This window comes from Coturnix japonica, chromosome 12 (genome assembly GCF_001577835.2).
Source record: "Coturnix japonica isolate 7356 chromosome 12, Coturnix japonica 2.1, whole genome shotgun sequence".
In the NCBI taxonomy this organism is placed as follows: Eukaryota; Metazoa; Chordata; class Aves; order Galliformes; family Phasianidae; genus Coturnix; species Coturnix japonica.
The window spans coordinates 2,114,164-2,136,341 of record NC_029527.1 but is presented as its reverse complement, the minus strand read 5'-3'; the positions used below and the strand labels follow the sequence as shown (position 1 = coordinate 2,136,341).

General features: G+C 37.3%; 2 protein-coding genes across 2 annotated transcripts in view; one reads left to right on the top strand and one right to left on the bottom strand.

Moving 5' to 3' along the window:
- CENPP (centromere protein P) overlaps positions 1-22,178 on the top strand; it is a 101,081-nt gene that overhangs the window by 55,776 nt on the left and 23,127 nt on the right. The gene's annotated exons all lie outside the window — the stretch shown is intronic.
- ECM2 (extracellular matrix protein 2) lies at positions 4,006-16,032 on the bottom strand. Its single transcript, XM_015874669.1, is given in 11 exon segments — positions 4,006-4,637; positions 5,232-5,475; positions 6,202-6,528; positions 7,267-7,406; positions 7,991-8,148; positions 9,338-9,473; positions 9,805-9,920; positions 10,246-10,280; positions 10,282-10,777; positions 11,577-11,765; positions 15,744-16,032. Coding segments are annotated over 10 exon segments (2,094 nt in total). The 3' UTR covers positions 4,006-4,637; positions 5,232-5,267.

Sequence of the window (22,178 nt, the reverse complement as noted above, 5' to 3'; positions counted from 1 at the left end):
GCAATAGCCAAAAATAGTTCACAGACAAGAGGTGCTGCAGTTTATTATGTTCCTTTGCTTTTAGTTTCCCTAAAGTGAAGTTGTGGTTTTAAATCAGCTCTTCTGTTCAGTTTTGAGATTCATCCTGAGATAATTTGACTTTTTTATGCCTTACCCTTGAAGGCTGCTCGTTTATTGTGTGAAAAAGTTGACACCATAATGCTATCATGTCAATTTAGTCTTCCTTTACTAACTGGAGTATTTCAGTATAATAAAATGAATGTTAATTTATCATGGATTATTTTATGGTGTGACCAAAACTGTTTCGCACAGTACTGACTATGTAAGTTCTTTCATACAGCAGTATATAAATGTTTTCACAAGGGTAATTTAGTGAAGTAATAGCTGTTACAACTTGTTCATCTCCTATGAGCTATAACAAGTTTTTGTGATGTCCTCTTGGGTATCCTCCATTGCTTCTTCAAGCAAAAGGGAAAAACATTTTTTTTTTCCCTTTAAAATTTATGGGTTTTGCCCTAAAGTGGGGTAGGGAGTCTGTTAATGAAGAACATGTCATGACACTTCATAGTTTGCGTATGGGTAACACCATGTTATGGGAATGTGTTCCCATTGAATCACCATAGGAGTTCTAACAAAATTGTTCTGGGTAGTGTTTGGGTGTGACTTCTTGATTCTTGGATCACTGTAAAACTTTAAAGCACTGTGATCATTTTCTAGGATAACAGCAACTAAATACATGTTGATTACATGATTGCTTCTTTGTGTGGAAAAGCAGATCTGTTTAATACATCTTAGAGTTTTGTATTTGACGTCTTTCCTACTTTTAGATGGAAAATTTGTTCCAACGTTTTTCCACAATATTTTGAGCCTTGCAACTGTTCAGAAATTGTTGACATCATTAAACCAGAGCTCTTATTTCATGTCTGCTGTTTTTCCCCCCATTTAAAATGCTTTTCAGTATACCAGAGGAAATAAAATTAAAGCCTTTTCCCTTGAAATAGAGTTTGGGATTCGGTGGTAACTAGCTATAATAGAAGGGTAATGTTACTAAATAAGGAATAGCAGCAGGGATCTCTCCTTTGTTCATTAGGGAACAGAGAAGTAGGTCTTCTGAATGAGTCAAACATATTATTATGAACTAGTTTTTTTGGATTGCTGTTTATACTTCTGTTACTTTTCAAGAAGACACTAAGGCTGTTGTGCAGACTGTCCTCCAAATGAGGCCAGGGTACACAGCTGACTGCTGGGTCTGGTCTGACAGATCTTTACATGTCACCTGCATGGAGAAAAAGCTTTAAAAGTAGTTTTAAAGTAGGTCTCTATAAAAACATGCACTTTTTCCAAAGTAGTCTTCACCTCTGTGGCTAGAACATTCCACAGAATGGCCGTAGTGTTATTATAACTCCCCTCAAAGCACTGATTTGACCTGAATTACAGTTTTCCACAACTTGATACCATAAATATTTTTTCACAGTGGATAGTTACATAAAAGTTATAACACGTGTTGATGCTGCGTGTTCATTTTGTTTTCTGCCTTTAACCAGAAGTGACCCTTTGCAGGTTGTTTTAAACTCCAAAGTCCAAAGAGGCATTTCCCTGAGGTATCCAATGAGAAAATGCTTTCATGGGTTGCTTTAGGAATCTTCCAACTTGCAGGCTACCAGATACCATATAGCTCTATGGATCTGCAATATGTGGGCTTGTTTGTTGAAAACTGCTTCATATATACAGTTATCACGGTTATAATGTAGAATTATTTTAGTAGTATTATTTCATATCTGTAATATTTTACTGGATGTAATTTTGTATTCTCTGAAAAGTTCATACATTAGAATATAAATACGGAATTTCAAATTAGAAAATATTTTCTCATGAGAGTTTAGACTAGATAACATTTGAATTGCTGCACAACAGAAATGACCAATTTGTTTTGTTGCCAGGATATAGCTGTTTCTAAAGTTTCCCCCTTAAGAGAGATGCTACAATTTCATTTATTTCTTTCTGTAAGACAGAAGCCAAAACACTGGGAGAGAAATGATGAACTCGTGCTTCCCAGTTCTGATCAAACACTGAGATCTTTTTTCAGTGTGTGCAAGCACGATGCTTGCAGAATCAAAATACAGAAATGGCATCAACCATTCTCTGCTGTGTTATGTGAAACAGGGTGCCCTGCATGACATTCACTTCCTTTTCTTGGGTTATTGCAGAGCTGGAAGTCATGCCTCAAACCTTTTCTTGAGGCAAAGTTCAGTGATTTGTAGCTTTGACAGGAGGAAATCTCTTCTTTTTTAAGTTGAAATGGAAAATGGAGAACTGTGGAGAATGGTATGTACTGTGAGCTCTATGGTTTTGGGAACGCAAAGGTTCTAATAGCTGTAACATGTGGAAGAATTAATAGTGATCTCACTGCATGCGAGTGAGATGGCTATTGCTCTTCTGAAAACTTTTTAAAGTAGATGCTTGTACCTTGTATTAGAGGAAACTTTGACTCTAGGCATTGCTTCGGATTCAGACAGCATCTGATCTTCTGTGGTAACTGACTTATCTGTTGGATGCCTTAGCTGTGCATGTCCCTGTACACAGAACAGCTCAGGTAGATGCTCGAAAGTTCTTCATTTAACCAGTGGAAATATCCTGCTCTATGAAAATGTCAGTGTCAGGTTCTTTTCTACTAATGAGATGCATTAACATAATGACTGAGCTTATAATGGGCTCTACCTGAAGAATTATGAGGCCATTGTCCAAATTCTTATGTATGATACATGAGTCAACATTATAAATTATGATTTAAAAGTATGATAGAATTCATAGCCCCTAATTTCCACTTATGCCAGAGAGTGTTCTCATTCTGGAATTAGTGCTGCTATTGACTTACTGAACTTACTAAACAGATTTTACTGAGTGTTTTGCCCTATTCCAAGCAGTTTCCTCTATGAAATGGTTAAAAAATATAATCTTGTGGGACATCTTTTCAGTCTTAGCAACCTGCAGCTTGTCCTCACTTGAATCTCTGGGTGAATACAAAGTGGAAAACAAGAGAAAGAAGAATATTTCTCTGCATCCACCCAAATCTGATTTTGGTTCAAAACTGTTGTTTGATTTGTCAGTTTGTACTGACTGAATTTCCATGGGCAGTCATGATTCCACCTATCTAGGAATAATGTGGAGTCCTTCCAAGCATCTCAGCTGAGCTCCTTGTTGGACTAAAAGATCAAGTGGTGCCAACTTCTATAAAATTTAGCAGATTTTCCAAGTATTACTGTTGGCTCAAACAAAATATTTCAAATCCTCAGAATATTAAAAAAAATAAAATATAAAAAGCTGTTACAGGGTTTGATCCATAGTATCTTTATAAATGGCTTCTGAGACTGATAATACTTCAACAGAACTACATTCTAGCCTTAATGTAAATGTCTTCTGGAGTATATTTGCTTACAATGCAAATCTGCAAAAATGATTTACTCCATCACAGTAATTCCCATATTTTTCTTGTCTGAGAATAACCAGGTCGCTTCTGTCGTACTATCTCAAGATATACAATGGCTATTGTCCTGTTTGCTTTGTTTATAGAATTCTTCGAGATTCCCTGTTGAAAAATAGTATGATTTATTCATTTTATTATAAAGCCTATTTCACTTTAGTTTTAGCTTTTTGAAGAATAAACAGACTAAAACTGCTTATGTTTGACATATGGAAATGTTATCCAAATTGAATTGCCTGTGTATTTCTTAAGTGAGTATCCATCCATTTGTTGTGTAACTTCTATCCCTTGACTTCTTTCCCCTTCTTGGTCTTTTGCCTCTGCTACTGTTCTGTTCTGACTCCAAAACTGTTTTCCTTCAGTCTCTCTGTTTTAATACTGTGGCGTTATCGTAGCATCGTAACTTTAAAATCATGTTTTGTTATCAAGTGCTTCTTGTATGAGGAACTTATGATAGCATGATGTTAAATAAGCTTGACATGCAATGTATTAAGTGACCAGAGGAAAAAATCTTAAACAAAAGATTTGCATAAAATTCACTTTTATGATATCTTAAAAGTGAAAAAACACATATTATAGATACAAATCACTACAATATGACTTCTGAACACACTTTACTAAACAAAATATCCAAAGCAATTGTTTTACAAAACTCCACATGCCTTAGGAATGTTTCTTACATAGAGATTATGTTTTGACTCCCTGCACAATGAAGTAACATTGTTCCTTGCAGGCGACAGTTAATTTGGATGAGAGAACTTTGACTTTGACCTTGTGGTTTTGTTTTTATCGTTACTGTATAGCTTCAGAAAAAACAGAATTCAGGTGTTTCTGTATTATATCCATAATGTGCTGAAATGTCTGTTTGAGGGCTTTGCTGTTAAGTGGCCATGAACAATTCTTATGCTGATTACACAGTGTGTTTGCTGGCAGTAGATTGAGATGTTTGGGAAATGCATCATGAATCCATTTAGAGTGAGGGAAAAAATTGCAGTTCAGTAGTTGGTATGTATCCCCAGAGGGTTTTTATGGTATGCAGTTGCTTACAGCTTTTATGTGCCTTTCAAACTGGTCAAAATGTCAGCGTTAAGCCATTTCATCCTTTATTCCCATCCGTTCTGAAGAAGATATAATTAGACTGCAAACCTATATAGTACTGGGGAAAAAAAGAGTGAATTTTGTTATTTCTTGCAGAACAGCCTAAGAAAAAGCGGAAAGTAATTGCATGAAAAATAATGACCTGTCAGTCATGTCTAATAGTTTATTGTCAGCAACTTACTCTTTCAAGGAAATATTGTGTGTTGGAAATTGGGTAGGATGTTTTCTATGGTATCATGTGAGTATTAAGAAATGTGATTCTTGCATTACAGAATGTTCGTAGGTCAAGGTCTTTCATTGGTATCATGTATCATTTTTAAAAGTAATTATACCATTAAAAATTGTTTAAATTCAATTAATCAGATTAGACTGGACCAAGCTGGCTGCTTGGCTCAGTTCTCTTCTGAACTTCGGTGTTGTGGGGCTGTGTCTGAGGTCATAGTTTTGTTTATTGTATTTAAGAAAAAGTTTTGGAAGCAGAAAGAAAAAATTGACAGGTTTGAGCTTCTATTTTTACATTTAATATTTGTATAATGAAACAGTATTAAGAAATACAATACTACCTTCAGTAAATGTCTTCTATCTTATTTATAGTATTAAGAAGGGTTAGATAGAAATAAGCAGGCCTGTTAGTAGCAGAGAATAAATAAACCTGTTTTTCTAGGAAGACACTTCTGCAATTGGGTATTTATTTGGTCTTCTGTGGCTTAAGAACAACACTGCAGTAGGACCTTATGCATGAAAACGAATGTGGTGATAGCTGTCTTGTGTTGATGTAGTTGTTTTCAAGATGAACGTGTTCCAAACGTGAATCTTCACTCTCATCCTCTTCACTGTTGTAATGAACATCATCATCATGGAGGTGAGTCTTGCAGATGCGTTCTGGAGGGACCGTCCTGTGACATTGTGGGAGGAATGGTATTTTATTGATTAAAGGCAACTCATAATTCCTAATTTATTTTAGAGATGCAAAGTATTAGTATTTGAATGTGTTTGTCAATATTTTTAAAGTATTAATTTAAGACTTTTGGAAGTCATTCTTCCTTAGATTTTCTCATTTATGTCATGTGCTTTTTTTCTGAGAGAAGTATTGCCAAGTTGCTTGAAAGTGTGAAACTTTCTGCATTACATACATAAACCCCTTATACTTTGTTGTGAAAGGAAAGTAGAAAGGAACTAAAGAGAAGGCCTGATTTCACAGCTGGGACTGACTGAAAAATGTTCAAAAGACTTTTTCAGCTGAAGATTCTCTTCAGTTTTTGTTGCTCCTGGGTTTTTTTTTTTTTGTAAACTGTTTGGTCTGTGATTCAAAAGCAGAAAGAGGTTTTACTTCACTGTGTGCATCCCATTGTGGCTGCCTTGGTGGGAATGCAGCCCAAGCAACATTACAGATTGCTTTTCTGGAGAGAGCTGCTGCTCAGCATCTGTGAGCATTTTCAGAAGTAGGATAAAGGGTGAAACTGCAGTTTTCTCCCATTATGTGCAGAAGGAATTCTGCAGTGGAAGACTCAGGATTTAGTTCCTCCTTCAAAATTTACAAGAGAAATTATTTACTAAATGTGAAAAGTTCTGGAAAGAAAGCATGTCTTGTAACATTTTAATGATGTTAAGCTTGCATTTACCTTATTTTATTGTTGTTTAGTCGTAGAAAACGTAATTTTCTCATTTCTTCAATTCCAAATGGTACAGACCTTAAATCGTTGTGATCCAAAAACAACTCTCTCAGAGAGTGGTATGCTCCAAAAAATGATACTGGATCTATTCCATCATCAGTAAGTTTGTTGAAGGACAGGTAGAGATACTCCAAACCTGGCTTCATATGACCAAAGACATATCCTGGAATCCTTTCAATCTGATTTCCTATAAGTATCAGGTGGAGTAAAGATTTTGGCAGGTAGGAGGGAACGTGATACAGCTTATTGTATGAGAGATCAATTGATTCCAGGTTCCTGCATGAAAGGAGAAAGAAAATGGGACAGAAACATCATAACGTGCTGCAATGTTAATGCTACATTCTGTACAAAATAACATACAGGAATGAGTACAGACAGCTTGAACAGGGGAAACTGGTTTGTGATTTATAAGCGCTGACAATTGCAATAACAAATTATACCAGGACATCCATAACAAGCTTGGGAATTTACCATTCATCTCATTGGCCTGGGTTTTCAATTTTTATTCTAAAGCCCATATGAAAGTGCTTTGTGAGTAGCTGCTTCAGCATCATTCCAGAAGCTGTTGATAAAGGCATGATTCTTTTCAGATGAAGCAGTGTGTGAAACCAGAACTGAACTCTGGCTTATAGGGCAAGGCATGCTATGTGACTGAGCAAGTAATTTCCGCATGGAAACTGCATGCATGTTCCATGTACTTTAAGTAGTAAAACTGTAAATATTAGTAACTTCTATGTGACAGAGGAATGATTAGGACTGCAGTCTTATTTTGGTGAGAGTCGTTCTTATGAACACCAAAATCGTCCCATTGTTTCTGCTATTTGGCCTACTTAGTTATTGAGTGTTCGGATGGTTAATGACATGCTCTGCTCATGTTCTGCTCTTGCATGATAGGAATGCACAGTCTTCCCTACTTCTAACTAAGTTAGAAGTTATAGAATATAAATATTGATTTCATTACCTGACTCACCTGTAACAGAGAAACATAAGGTATTTTAAATATCTTATACTCACTCTTGGTTTATCCAAGCCAGAGGTGCTATTCTGTGTTCTTCTAATTTGTTATGCTTTAGCACAATGACGTTTATTTTTCTTGTATGGTTAAAGCAAATTTCTGACACTTCTTCAATTTGATTATTTTCAAGATAGAGCTCCTACAAGTACATTTGGAAAGAAAATTTGTGAAAGCAAAATATGCTCTTATTTCCCATTGCCAAGTAAAAATGTGGTTGTTATAGGTACTTTGTATTACGTGGTAAATCTTTTAATTTGTGGCTAAAAAAAACAAATAATCTGAACAAGGGGTTGTAGACATAACATCACTTTGATAAGCAGTAATTTTCAAAGGAGTTGGTTTTCCTCATTTGTGAGAACAGAGATATTCCTTTGAAAGATGAAACAGAACAGCAGTTCTTTAGTTTGTCTTGCCTGAAGTTTGTGATGTGGGATTGATGAGATTGATAGGAAGCAGGTAAATATATACGTATTTCTTTTTCTTGAAAGTCACTAGTGGGAAAAACATCACAAATTTTTACTTTCTTAATATGTTTGCTGGGCACCAGCAAGGTTTGAGTTGGTGCATAAATATGTTTCTATGAATAAGACTTAGTACATCTCAAAACAAAACCATAAAATTCGGATTGAATTTGTCTGATGATAGTAAAGTAGGGAAAGGAATAACAGTTACTGAAAATGGCTGAAAAAGTAAAGCTTGTTTTGTTTTTCTTTTTTGCTTTACCTCAAGTGTGGTGGGAAGACCCTGGGGGATAATTCTAAACTTATTTCTTCCTAGTCGCAAATATGAGAGACTTTTCAAGGGGTAGAAGGCCAAAGGACTGACATTTGCTTCACTGAGTTTATTTCCTTCCAATTCCAAGGTGACCAGGTTCTTTAAACCTGAGGAGAAAAGGTTTGAAGCTCTGTTAGTGACTGGCATCTCAGTCTAGTTAATTTTAAGTTTAAAATTTACTCATCTTAAGCATTACAACAATCACAGTAATGAAAAATCTTAATGTCTTCCTGAAAGGGTTTAAATTCATTATCTCATTGCCATAGAATTATATATTTAATTAGTTTGTGGAATTATTGAAATGTAATTGAGGCTTCTTTGTGCAAAATGAAGTAGCTGCAAGAGCTATGGGTAGTTCTACCCTTTAGGCCTCATTACTTAATGCACCAGATGCTTGCAATGCTGTCTTGATGCTGACCTTTGTGCAATTAGTTGCCCAATGATCCCCCTGGTCTCCACTCACTTATGTGACAGTGGGTACATCACCCTTGCTTACTCATACCTTCCCCTCCCTGTTGAATGCCCTTCAACCACTTGCTGTACCAAGTGTTGAGAGCCCTTTACGGGGTTCCTTCTAAAGGAACAGATCATGTAGATCTCAGACATCCAAATGCAGGCCACAGAAGAAAGCACTGATTGGTGTATATTAATGAGACATACTATTTCATAAGAAGTTCCTCATTCACAAATAAACCTACTGCTGTCTTTGATTTTGTTTGTTTTTTACAGAGGCTTTGATCATTTTAAACTTAAAGGCTCTCATAGCCCCTTGTCCTAGTTTCCTTTCTCAGCTCCAGCATTTATATTGCTCCACAGAGAGCTCTGTCACCAAACTATTCCAGTTTCCATGGGGACCCTTTTGGCAGAAGAGGAAAGGGATCAAAAAGTTCAGCTAAAGTTATGGCCTGGATCAACCCACATTTAGCTTTACTTAAATTGGTTGTGAGTTGCTCTGATTATGTTATGAGACGCAGAGTGGTCAGATTATGGTTCAGGAGCAGAGGTATCTTCAACATACTCCAAATCAACCTCTACTTTGTAACCTCAAATGTCACTTTGCTGTGAGGGTAGTGGTTCCATGAGAAGGGAAAATGCAATAGTTAAAAACTTGCAGAACTTTTAGCCTTTTTGTTTGGTTGGTTGGTTTTGGTTTGGTTGTTGGTTTTTTGTGGTTTTTTTTTTGCCTGATGGAAAAGTGGCACTCATTATATCTGATCAGATGAGTTTATTTTGAACAGTTTGCTTTCCAAATGTTTTTTCACGTTTTTGTATAATTGATGTTATTTTCCTAAATACCTTTCAAGGCATCTTCATCAATGGCATGGAGTTGGTTGTCATTTATTTTTATTTCTTCCAAAGTTGATGGCAGTTCGGAGGGAATATGTACCAGCGTGTTTCCATCCAAATACAAACGCTTCAGCTTTTTCAGGGTCTCAATTAAAAGGATGAGTAAGAGAATGCAGGTCATCAAGTTGTAAATAACATGGGTAAACATATGTTATAATCAGTTACCATTTGAAAACTTCTAAGCAGCAGTGCAGTAATAGGTAGTGCTTCTCACTTATGACTGTTTAACATTTAATGCTTGGTTTACCTCATTTAAAAATCTCTTCCTGACTGCAAGAGAAATTCCTTGAAACAGCCAAGTTTTAACTGTGTTGTAAATATACAATGTTTACATGCTTTAGATCCAGAGAATTAAAACTGGAAAAACTTCAGGTATTATTCAGTCATCGAATAACAGAAAAGTTGGGCTTTCTTACTTTGAATGCGTTTGGACCTATGCCAGAGGAGGAAATATTATTTTTACTTAAATCGATCCATTCCAAATTAGGTATCCCATTGAAAGCTTCATTGGAGATGGTGGTAATAATGTTTCCTAGGAAAGAATTCAAGAATGTAGTTAAGACTGTGAATTACAGGATGTATTGAGTTGTGTAGTGATGTACATATAAAAATATAACACCATTTTATTATGTACAATATTTGTGGATATATGTATATTCATATTAGTATTTAAATTCTAGTGCAAATTAGCATATCTTGGCATTTATAATTTATCGTGTTAAGAACCCTAACTGTAAGGTAATGAATACATTTATATGATAGGAAATTATAATGTATATGTGCTACTGCTGACTGAATTTGAAATAGGTACTATTAATTCAAGAGAACAAATAATGTAAATTAGACCCACTAATTACCTGTAAGGTCTAGACTTGTTAGATCTGGATCAGAGAGGTATTTGTGTAAGTTTGGCGTTAATACAGCTTACTGTGGATTCTGAGGTGGAACATGCAGCTGGCAAAGGAGGAGCTTCTATTGGTGGCACAGGAATGGGGAAAGTATCATCATCTTCATCACTTTCATTCTGTTCCTCTGCGTCTCTCTCTCTTGTTCTTATTTCTTGCCTCTTCTTTATTAGGTCTTTTTCAAGTTGCAGCTCTTCCTCTTCAAATAATCTCCTTCTTTCCTCATCCTCCTTTCCATCGGGCTTCTCTTCTTTCTGATAGGCCTTATGCTTCTGATGATTTTTTTTGCCTTTCTTTTTTCTCCTCTTTTCACCTTTCTTAAGAATCTCTTCAATCTCTACCACTTCTATTCTAAACGGTTCATCCTTTTCAGTGTGAGTTGACAGCACCTTGGGGTTGTTGTCGAGGTCGTTGGGTTCTGGCGAATCACCAGACAATTCAGTTATGTCACCCAGTGAAACAGTATTTGAATCCAGTGAGGAGGCTGACCAGGTAATGAGAATTTAGAAAACAACAACAAAACAATCTGTTAAAGTTTTAGTAATTATTCCTTTCATAAAGTAAAAAGATGGTAGCTGTAGAACTGTAATATTCTCCTCAGATGATGATTCAGAAAGAATGAAAATATGCCCTTATATTAATGCTCGACAGAGGAGTCAGACTGTGATGAATGACTAAGCCAGCTATTAAAAATGTTTTGGTAATGGGAACAGGGGAAATAAATCACATTACCTCCCCCATTTTCCTTAAAAAACAAAACAAAACAAAAAAAACCAAAAAACTTGTGTATAATTTCTTCAATGAAGCACAAGCGTGGTTGCAGCTCTGTTGGTTCTCTTCACTTCCCTCTCTTAAGTCAGCTAAGTGCATGTGTTTTTCCACTTTCAATAAGTATTTACCAGACTTTATATTGATCTAGTAAATGTGTATGTTTGGTGGCCCTGCTAGGCAGGGGGGTTGGAACTACATGATCCTTGAGGTCCCTTCCAACCCAGGTCATTCTGTGATTCTGTAACCAGATGTTTTCTGTCTTGATCCATTTACACTTGTATACAGGAAAAGAAAAGCAGAAAAGAAAGACAGAAATACAATGATCTTTATGTATTCTCTAAATATTAATACAAACTCACCTAGAGCTGCTTTTACCACATAATTCAGGGCTTCTTTTCTCTACAGAAGTGTTATGTATACCAGGTAATCCTTGATATTACTAAGTGTATATTTTATGTAAGGTTTTGCTTGAGGTAGTTTTAAAATAGTAAATATATTATGGTGTACTGTACCAGTGTCAGAACAAACTGGGCAGCATTCTCCTGCAGGTATGATGGTTTGGGGACATTTCAGGGGGTGGCACATGGTTGTATCACAGATCACTTCTCCTTTTGAACAGAGACACGTAATGCAGGGCTTGGGAGACCAGACAGCTTTATCGAACATTATCATCCCATTGGCTGTGCACTGCCCCTTCTTTCCTGAGAAAGAGAGACAGAAAACTGGAGTTAAATAGCTTAAACATAATTAAAAGCAACAGTATTTAGAACTTTGCAGAAAATCACTGCTATTTTGTTCACATCTTGAAAACATATGAAATACATGCTATTCTAAGTATCTTATCCTTATCCCTTGGTTTTCTTGACTGTACTGTCTTTGGCTCATTAGTAGTCTGTAATCTCTCCTTGATTCTTGGCCATTCAGCTGTGAAGGCAGCCAAGGGAGAAAAACACAATTAACGTGTGTGTAGCTGTTACCTGCTTACAGCCTCCTGTCAGCAGAGTGCAGGCTTTCTGTCCCTCTATCAGCTCTTTTAGGCAGTTGCTGTAATATTTCACTTCCTTCTCTTCCTAGCCCAGCTGATGAAGACCCCTACCAGCTTTGTCTTCTGGGAAAGCTTTAGAATTCACCTTCAGAGATATTCTTAAAACAGGAAAATTTGATCTAAATGGTGAATGTCTGAGAGTCTTGTGCATGGCAGCTCCTCTTTCCTTCCCATCCTTAGAAATGGAAAGCAGTAATCATAGACTTCAGTGAAAGCTGTGCATAGATTGAGTGGAGAAAGAAGCAAAAGTTCTCTTCATCTGAGTGATACTAAAATAAATCATAAAGATCTTGAGAATAACTTTTTCCAGGTCCCCTTTTGTTTCTCTCCTGTGCAGTTGACATATCTACTGATATCTTGTCTGCTGATTGAGGAAGCTTTGTTAAGGCTCTGTGGAACCAGGAGGATGTCAGTATTCACTGTATAGTGGCTGTTCACAGCCTTAATGTAAAGTCTGTTCAGTAGCAGCTGGTAAGATGTCACGCATAGTCTCTCCCTGTACCTTTCTATGTCTGAAAAAAAAAAAACCACCCACCCCTTTGCTTAGAAAGCAGCCAGGTTTGTGCAACTTCTTGTACTAACAAGTACGTTCTCCAAACACTCTGAATGTGTATCTAATGAAAAAGAGATTTCCTTGGGGTACCATCTGGATTCTCCAGAAAAAAAATGTATAAGGATTACATTGCAATCTACACTCATATATCCAGTAGGCAAATTGTTCAGGGAGCGTGAAGACTTAAGAAGGAAACTAGTCCAAGTCTCTCTTTTTCCTTCCAGTGATGGAATCTACCTCAGCAAATATTTCCCTAGGCAGCTGTCATCCAGACTCCAGGATAAACATTGTGCTTTAGCATGACGTTTTTGTTGTGGGATTTTTTTCCTTTTAAGTGAAGAAAGGCCAAGACAGATTCTTTATCCCATGCAGTTCTTTTCCTATTAGCAAGCATGCTTCCAAACTTAGTGAGAAGCTTTACTTAACGCGTCCTCCTTTTCTCTGCCTAATTAATGAAATAATGTATTGCTGAGGGGTTCATTTCAAGCTGAAGTTTCTTTGCACTTTCCTGTGCACAAAGAGAAAATATCCTTTTTATCTAGGGGTGGTTCAACTTGCTCCTTCAGCCAGTATAAATATTGTCTAATACAGTGGAAAAATTTTATCTCAACTGAGTTCACATGCAGGAGGCTTTACTTTGACATGGACAGTGTCTCTGTAAGGATTGTGTGTAGGATTAGTTTCCCCACTATCTACCCTGGTCCATGCTTGGTTGCTCAGTTGTAAAGGGAGGGCATTCAGGATAGTCCGTAACTATCCTGGCAAGATCCTTATAGATTTGATTCAAATAAAAGCTTGGAATATCTCTGATATTAATATTTAACTCAGAATCTGTCATTTTGTGAAATCCTTCAAGGCATTTCAAGTCTCAACTTCATAATAAAAGGTATTTGTGTTGGATATCAACTTGTCTTCTAGGATAAAAGTTATCAGATTAATTCTGTGAGTGGCTGGTAAAAAGAGGGAGGAATTAAACATTTGTATATTACGATTTTTGAAGGGCCTATTAGTCTAAGTTGTGTGTGTATGGTTTCTGCTGCATAAAGTTGTGCTCTTATTAACTCAAGCCATGTTAACTGAAGGAGGAGGATATGAGTTAGCCCAGGGCAGATGTTACTTGGCTGTAAGTCCCTGTCACTGCTGCATCCTGTCTTCTGTTTTTTATGTGCTTGCCAAGAAGTCACTATTTTTGTTTGAAATAATCTGCAAAGGAAACATATGCTTTTGGAATTCACATATGGGAGGGAGTAAAGACTGGGCTGAGATTCCCCTTCAACTTCCTATCCATCGAGTAGCCTCAACATGGTGGCATGCGTAGGGAGAGGTGAGATTTGTGAGATGTTAGGAATAATGCCACAGTGTACCTTTGATTCTGCTCTGCTTAATAGGGAAACCGTAGTCTATGGCAGGCAAACAACTGTAAATTATTTTATGTTGTGGTGAACTGTTTGAGTTTGCATGATTTTTATAGGGAGAGAGATGTCCATTTCCCATGAAACCTCTATTTAAGTTGTTAATTTTCAGCCTGCAAACTGTATTTGTAAATTGTTTCTTTTTTCAGGCTACCAACAGTAGATTAAGTAGCTGGAAGAGTGAAAATTTGGTTCTGAGTTATGGATTGCCTTTTTTTTTTCTCTGTTTTGACACATGATTAATAGTGGTGCTCTATTATTTAATAGGTTCTGTTTTTTCCAAATCTGACATTAACTTGCAAAAATTTTGAACTTTAAAAGCTAGACTGAAAAATACCTTGTGGTTGAAGTCTTTGGCATGTAAGAACAAGACTTTTAACCTTTGGAAATATGGTGTAAATCCAGCATGAGGTTCCAAATAAAATGAGTTCAGTGGCTTTAGCTCAGCTTTTGGATGGGAGTCCACATAGAGGGAAACAAACGAGGAGGTGGCGGGGGAGGGACCATGCATTATTTCAGCATGACTGATGGTCTCTGATAGACTGGAATAGCTTACATAAAGAGTTTGCTATTTATGCGGTATTTTCCTCTGTTTAATTTTAAAATATATTTTTAATTAAACAGTTTATGTGAGTGGTATTTTAGTATGCATTAGAATTATTACAGTCGAGAGTTTTTTTCTAGTTTCCCAGTTTAAACTCCTTACTTAAAGCTATTCTATTTGAAACGGGAACCTCCTCTAGGGCTTCTGCTTTAGCAGAGGGGTTGGACTGGATGATCTCCAGAGATCCCATCCAACCTCTGCAGTTCTGTGATTGACCTGGTGCTCGTGCATCATATGATGCACTAAAAAGCATTTTGCCTATAGAAATAGGTTATTATTTTATGGAGAAAAGAGGTAACTGGGGCTTTCTTGTTTTCTTCATAAAATTGCATGTGATATTTTTATTTCATATGTGATATTTCATTGCTGGAATAGAAGTTTTTATGCCTTTATATTATTCATGAGCTGTTGAATGGACATGGCCCTGTACTGGTGTTTCACAATACCTGAGTGTCTCCTCTTCAACCTTTGAACTTCTTGCTATGGAAAGAAGTGAGGCACTGTAATATCTGCATAATTTTTCAATTGGTTAAATACTGGGTTTTCAACATGGAAATGTAGTATTCAGTTCTTCAGAATACATCTGATTTTTAGACCTTTGAGTCTTAATTTCCAGTTTTGTTGATCCTGATTTCCCATTTGGGACATTGAAGTCGCAAACATTGTAGAGCAAGAGTTCTCCTTTTACTGCATCAAGGATCAGAAAGATATTTAACAACTCTCTGTCTTCAAACACTTGCTAGTCCTGCATTCTTTGAGGGGGCAAATAATAATATTTGAAAATATTATTCCAGCTAAACTTCTATTAGATGGAGCGAGAGTGCAGAAAATATTACTGTTTTGTGGGATCATCTATAAAAAGATTAAGCATAGGGGATTAAAAAGCTTCATATACTAAACACACAATTATGATAATTGGCAGTAAGATTAGGTTAGACAAGGTAACCAGGTCTTAATTCACTGTGTGTTGCAGGTAGAGCTGAAGTAAAGCTTTAAGGAGTTTAAACATTTCATCTGACAAGAGAAAAAACTGCCCACTCCAAGTAGTAGAGGTATAATTCTTACCTGGTAAGACACTGTAACTAGATTCATGTCCACCCAGACCTATGAGAGAGTCAAATACTCCCATAACACCATCATCAATATTTATGAGAGGTATGCTGTGTGTTGCGGGAGATGAAAGCTTCATCCTTGGCTGTCTGAGGACCCGGCGCCCTGCGTAGGAGCTTTTCCTCATCCCTCTGTGTCTCATTCTTCTCCTTTGCCTCCTAAGGGCTGCACTTGTTTCATTTTGAGACAAATCAATACACAGTGAAAGAAGCAGGAAATAATAGATGAATGATGAAGCCTGCATGTTTTTGTATGGTTTGGAAAGTGTCCTGGAATGGGAATAAAGTAGACAGTTAGATATCTGGAGAGCTTTATTAAGATGTCAGACAAATGACAGACTACTTAAAGCAAGAGGACCAACATATGGTACATCTAAAACCAAGTTTCTTCTTGGAAGCAAATTGCCCTAGGACCTCATTTAAGCAATTCAACCCTTGTATTAAACACAAAGGTGCACAACAGTCAAATTCAATCGTGTAATTGGACAGAGTGATATTTTATCATTTGACTGATGAACGACTCCAGCTGAGCATGAAAGTGTATCTTTTTTACCAAAATTAATTATTAGCTTTGCATCTGGGGGTTGCATTTGTACAGGTACTTCAGATGTGCAGAGCCAGAAGGCATTTCTAGTTTAGCAATTGTTGCAGCTTCCAGGAAGAGAGTTCCTGAGAGCTATAAAGTTTCTGCTTTGTTTTGGTTGCTAATATTTCCTCCATGTTGTTCTATCTTCTGAAAGCTTTTCTTAACTGCATGCAGTCTAAAAATGATGATCTCTACTGGGTTATGTTCTGCATTTACTTCCTAATCAATTGAGCGTGACTGTATATCCGGAGCCTTATTGCATTACTTACTTTCCATGTACTGTCACCAATAGGTGGCAGAGCAGTCAGGACCCAGCAGTGTGCACGGTACACTATGAAGCATGGCTGTAGTACTGCAGTAGCTGTCTGTGCATGCCCAAAGTTCATAACGATTATTATGGCATTGTTTTTTCAGAAAGGAAACTCTTGTCCTGTGACCCATGTTACTGAGACTAAAGACACAGGTGTTCTTGTAATGCTGAGTGAGCGACTGCTGATGGGATATTGGAGATTTGGAGCACTTGGTCATTGAGTCTCAGACACCGCTTATGATATGTCCATGGTTTTAGTCTAAGAAAGTCTAAAGGGGATTCAAAATGGCTTGTTCTTAATGTTGCTCAGCCTGGCTTTGCGTGGAGCTTTTCAGCTTGGAGTTGCCCATATTGCATAAATACTAGATAGAAATGCAAGCAGAAACTGCATTTCTGCCTGAATAAGCTTTTTTTCTGTTGCATGTTTTTATGCACTTTGATATTTTCTGCTTTATACACTGGGTTGAGGTCCTGGGACAAGCCTCCTAATTTTTTCTGTGACATAAGGCGTACTGGGATTTTGTGCTTTTGATGCTTTCCATGGCATAATTCTCATATTCTGTTTTTAATGGCAAGTTGGCAGTAGATGAGTTTATAAACAGCATAGTTTTACTCTTTCCCAGTGTCACAGTTTTTATGTTCAACTAATTTAATTCTAAAATATTACAGCAAGTATATATTTATTTGCAGCTCTTCATTAAGCTAAGCCAGTACTCCCATATTAATAGAAATTGAGACGGAAATCTCACACAAATTCCTGTAACGTGCCCTGCAATGGAAACAACCCAGGCTGTGTGTTACTCAGATCTTTCTACCCACAAGAAGTCCCTTATTCCAAAATAGGCTCTATCCCAACCTTTTCTTTAAAGAAATTAATATTAGTTAACATCTCAAGCAGGTGCAGAAGCCTGCAGGATGCATTGGTGGTGCCTGTTCCTTTTCAGAAAATGCTTGTCTCTTAGCACCTAGTATTGCAGGACAAATGGCCTAATGGCTTTGGTTTCTGACTTCCTTGCATGGTAATAACAGACTATAAAATTACACAGTAAACTTCTGTGTCTTTGAGCAAAAAGCAGAAGGAGCCCTCAGGGAAAAGTGAAAACACAAAGGAAAGCCTTGAACATCTGTATTCATTCCGTTGAGTTAGTGACATCTCAATTATGGTTACATTCTATAGTACGCTTTATAGTAACACATAGCTACGTAGTTGCAATGCTGGTACATGACATTTGTGCATTTTAATGTTTAACCATTTCTTCTTGTGACCAGTCTTACAGCAACAAGACTGAAATATTTTCCATTCTCAATACAGGTAGTTTTACATCTCAGTATTTTGCTCTTGACCTCAGTGTTAATAAGAAAACTAAAGTAAGTTCCATCATAAAGCTTTCATAAAAATTCTACAATTAGAAATTTACAAGCAAAACCAAACCAACAGACACCATTCCCCTCCCCTTCCACCCAAGGGATGTCTTTCAGGCCAGCCCTGTTCACGTGAGTCCATACACTGTATTTCCACAGCAGCTGTTCCATATTGAACACTCAGTTCTACTCCTTAAGGCCAAATTGTGTTCCTCACACACAGAATACTGAAATATGCCTTTGTTTCTTATGCTGGCTTATTTGATAAGTGGTGTCTCACATTTTCAGGCCCAAATTTTCAGTGTCATACAAGAAAAAGGCCTTCAGTGTGCTGGGCTTTGTACACCCACGAGTAGAATGCTCAGATTTTAGGAAGATGCGTTTAGTTGAGCGCCAGACAACTTCTAAGTTGGGGGAAATTCCACCTATTCAATTTATATGGCTTTTACAATAAAAAGATTAGGCTTCAAAATAGAATTATAGATGGCTAATAAATTGAACTTGCTATGATATTTTGTTGCCAGACACACTCCATATGACTACACCTTTCTGGTTTTACCCATGAAGATTTGGATCATGCATCCAATATGTGTAAGCATTCTTAAAACCTTTGTCATGTAACACATTCCATAGTTTATAACTTCCGAAGTGTTTATCTTCAGTAAGTCCAGTAACATTATTTTGCTGCCATCGTAATGGAAAGAGTTAACTTTTAAAACAGCAATCCTTCAGCAGTACCAGAATACCAGGATTTATTCAATAATCTTCCTTTATCTAGTCAGTCTATATTCAAATGCCTTTCTCAGTTGTCCTGGTCGTTTCTCACAATAAACAGGAGTTAAACTGGTTTACCGAGGCTTTTCACACTCTCCTCTTTAAATTGATTGCATAGAAATGAGTTACATTTAGCTGTACCAGCAGAACTAATTGCGCTTTCAGTTAGTTTAAGCTCCAAGTGTATGGCACGCATTCACACCAAACAAAAAGCAGACCAACGGGTATTGCACAGTTTATCTAGAAAAGCATTCATGTTCAGTATTACCAAATATAGCTAATATTATTTCATACATATTTGCAAAGTTAGCAAGTAGTTTAAGCCATTCCACGCCACGCTTTAAGCAGTAATTTAAAATGTAAAACATTTTACCTTGTAATCTAACCTAACAGCAGAATCTGCTTGGTGTCATTTAGTCTCCAGTTGCAAATGGAATAAAATCACACTGATATCTTTAAAACAAACAGAGGAACAGTAGGGGTTGTTGAAACATGTTAGATGATTCCTGTGTTAAGTCTGAAATCGCTTCAATCCCTGGGGACAAAGCGCTGCTCTGTTCTGTGTGCAGAGAATCGGCTACAACTGTTACTTGGGGAACTAAAAACCTCCGTTAAGCAAAATGAAAAGCAGCACAATGTCTTTGGTCCGTAGGCTGACAAGGCACAGCTGGAAACTCTCTCTCAGTACTTACAGTTGCATAAGGAACAAGAAAATCGAGTGTTTTCAAAAGACCTTAAAAATGTGTGTTTGGTTGTTTTATGTGCTTTGGAAAAATAGATTCCAGGTGGTGCCGTTTTAATGCAGACTTACCGTTTTGCAGAGATAACATATATTTTGGCAAGCATAAACTTAAAGAAGACACGTTTATTAAAATTAAAGCATTTTTCCTAAATTCTTTTTTTCGTAATCCTCTCCTGCAATGTATAGCCTATAATCTATCAGAACCGAAGCATTATATTGGAGTCTTAGCGTGGAAATGTTTTCTTTTGTCCATTTACAGCAATGATTTCACCATAAGTTATAGCTTATGCATGGAAAATAGAGTCGCTTAAGCATTTTCCCTTCGTTTTTTGTAAGGGAAATTACATCCTGAAACATGATACTGAGGCACAGCAATCCAGAAGTAATCCAAATATGAGAGCTGAGTGTGGGGGAAGGGAGGGGAAAACGGTACGTTACCACACATCCTTTGTGTGCCAGCAGAGCCCTTTCCTTCATCCTCAGGCAGAGCTGCTGCAGTGTGCCATTCTTGGAGGAGATGATGGATCGGCTTAGCTGCAGCAATGACAAACGTACCTGCTGGATGAAGTTAGGCGGCTGAATCCTTCTGACGTTAACAATTTGTTGTTTGCTTGAATTCACACTCTGAGGAATGCTCAGACAGATAGTCACAGGATGGTGCAGCCATTGCGTTAACCATAATTGTTAGCCTGCATGTGGAGGAAAGATGTTGGATAAGGCATTGTCTCTTGGAGTAGTGATTCGGTGTCCACTGTGCTTTGCTCTGCTAAATCAAAAGTAGAAATAACAAACTTTGGTGGTTTAGCTGCAGCTGCTTAAGAAGAATGGAAATGGTTATATTTAACAAATGAGACTAGAATCTGTAATGAGGTAGCTGGGCTCAGTTCCTGTGTTAAAAACATAGATTTGTATATAGAGCAGGTCAAACAGTAGAGGAATGGCAGATGACAGAAAAGGTTGTGTGCACCAGGTAAAAGAATTTATGTGTATGAATGATGGTGTACTTGCAAAAGACAAAGTGATGGCATTCATTTCCTTATATATTTAAATGCCACTACTTATGCTTCTGACCAGTGGCTCAGGATCACCTGCTGATAGTGAGCTCAGGCATCTCCTGAAAGCCTGCTGAGCTGGGACACAAGGTTGCCTGCTAGTGGCCAGTATGGGGGATCTGGCCAACCTTTGTTCATGCAAAACTGGTTTAATGCATCTGCTTTGGATGTGGCTGATTTCTATCCAGTAAATCCTCCGAGCTGGGCTTGTAGAGTTATGTCACCAATTTATTTTTAGCTACAGTGGTCTTGTAAATCATTTCAGACATGTGCAGCTAATTGGTCTTTTCTCTTTCAAAAGTAGTATCCTGAGGGATCTAATATTTACTGTCTTCATGTGAATTATTCACTCTGCTTCATCTCTAAGTACAATTCTGCCTATCCACCCCAGATGCACTGCTATTCATGACATGAGTGAGCTTTGCAACATGCTATTGTCCATTTAGATGTTATAACGCAGATTTCTCTCCTTTGAAAAGTGAAGAGATGAACATTAAGCAGTAATGAGTAAAATAACTCTTCTATCTTATGGCAAACTGCCTCCGCTCTTACACCATAAAATACATGAGATGACTGTGGAAGTCTGGAGCCTCTGGTGTGGATTCTTCATGAAATGTAGGCTGACCCTTGTCCTCAGAGTTTGTCATCTGTAGGGGAACACGGCTTTTCCCTCCCTTTGCTGCAACTAGCCAGTGGAAATTCTTCAAGGAAATCATCAGTGAAACAGAAGGGTTGGAATTTAGGTTGGCACCAGGCTTGTTTGTAGTGGTTACGGCAGGTTTTCATAACGTCTCTATTACCTATTGGATGACAAGCAGTATTGGAAGTAGGCTTTTAAGACATTTGATACAGTTGAAATAAGTGGTTGTTTTCTGCCTCAGAAGACATTCTTTTCAAACACTGGTCAAACACTTTTATGAGTATAATGGATTCCACGAGTTAAGGCAGCTACACTTCTGAACCGCTGTACTTGTGTTAAGTATTTTCTGAATTTTAATTACGGGAGGTTTTTAATCTGTTGCCACATTAAAAGGAAATTTGGTAAAGAATTAGAACCATAGCTTTTATACCCAAAAGTTGGATTCTTTACGTATCGGTGGTTTCAGTACAGTGTGACAGCAGAGGAAATACACGAACACCCTTCAGTGAGCTGATTTAATGCTAGGTGTAACCTAGCTTATCATAGTAAGGGGAAGAATGATTTATTTTAGGCGACTGCCTGTAATTCATAATATTGCTTAAATTAACTTCTTAACCTTCTGTATGAGCATACATCTGGATGTGGTGGAAATCACAAAATTATGGAGCAATTCATGTCTGAGGGGACCCCAGGAGATCAGACCAGCTTTTAGTCCTGCTGGTCTCAAAAGGCATTTGCAGAGTTTACCCAGCTTCTCTTGGCTTCCAGTCCTCATCCCAGTGAGTTTGTCTCTCACACTTCTGATGTTCACCTCCCTGATGAGCTGTGCTTTGTGTTCCCCCAGATACAACAAAGCTGCTTTTAGGATTTCCCTGAGCTGCCTTTTCTCCAGACTGAACCAGCATCTTTTTTCTATTAATAGTTA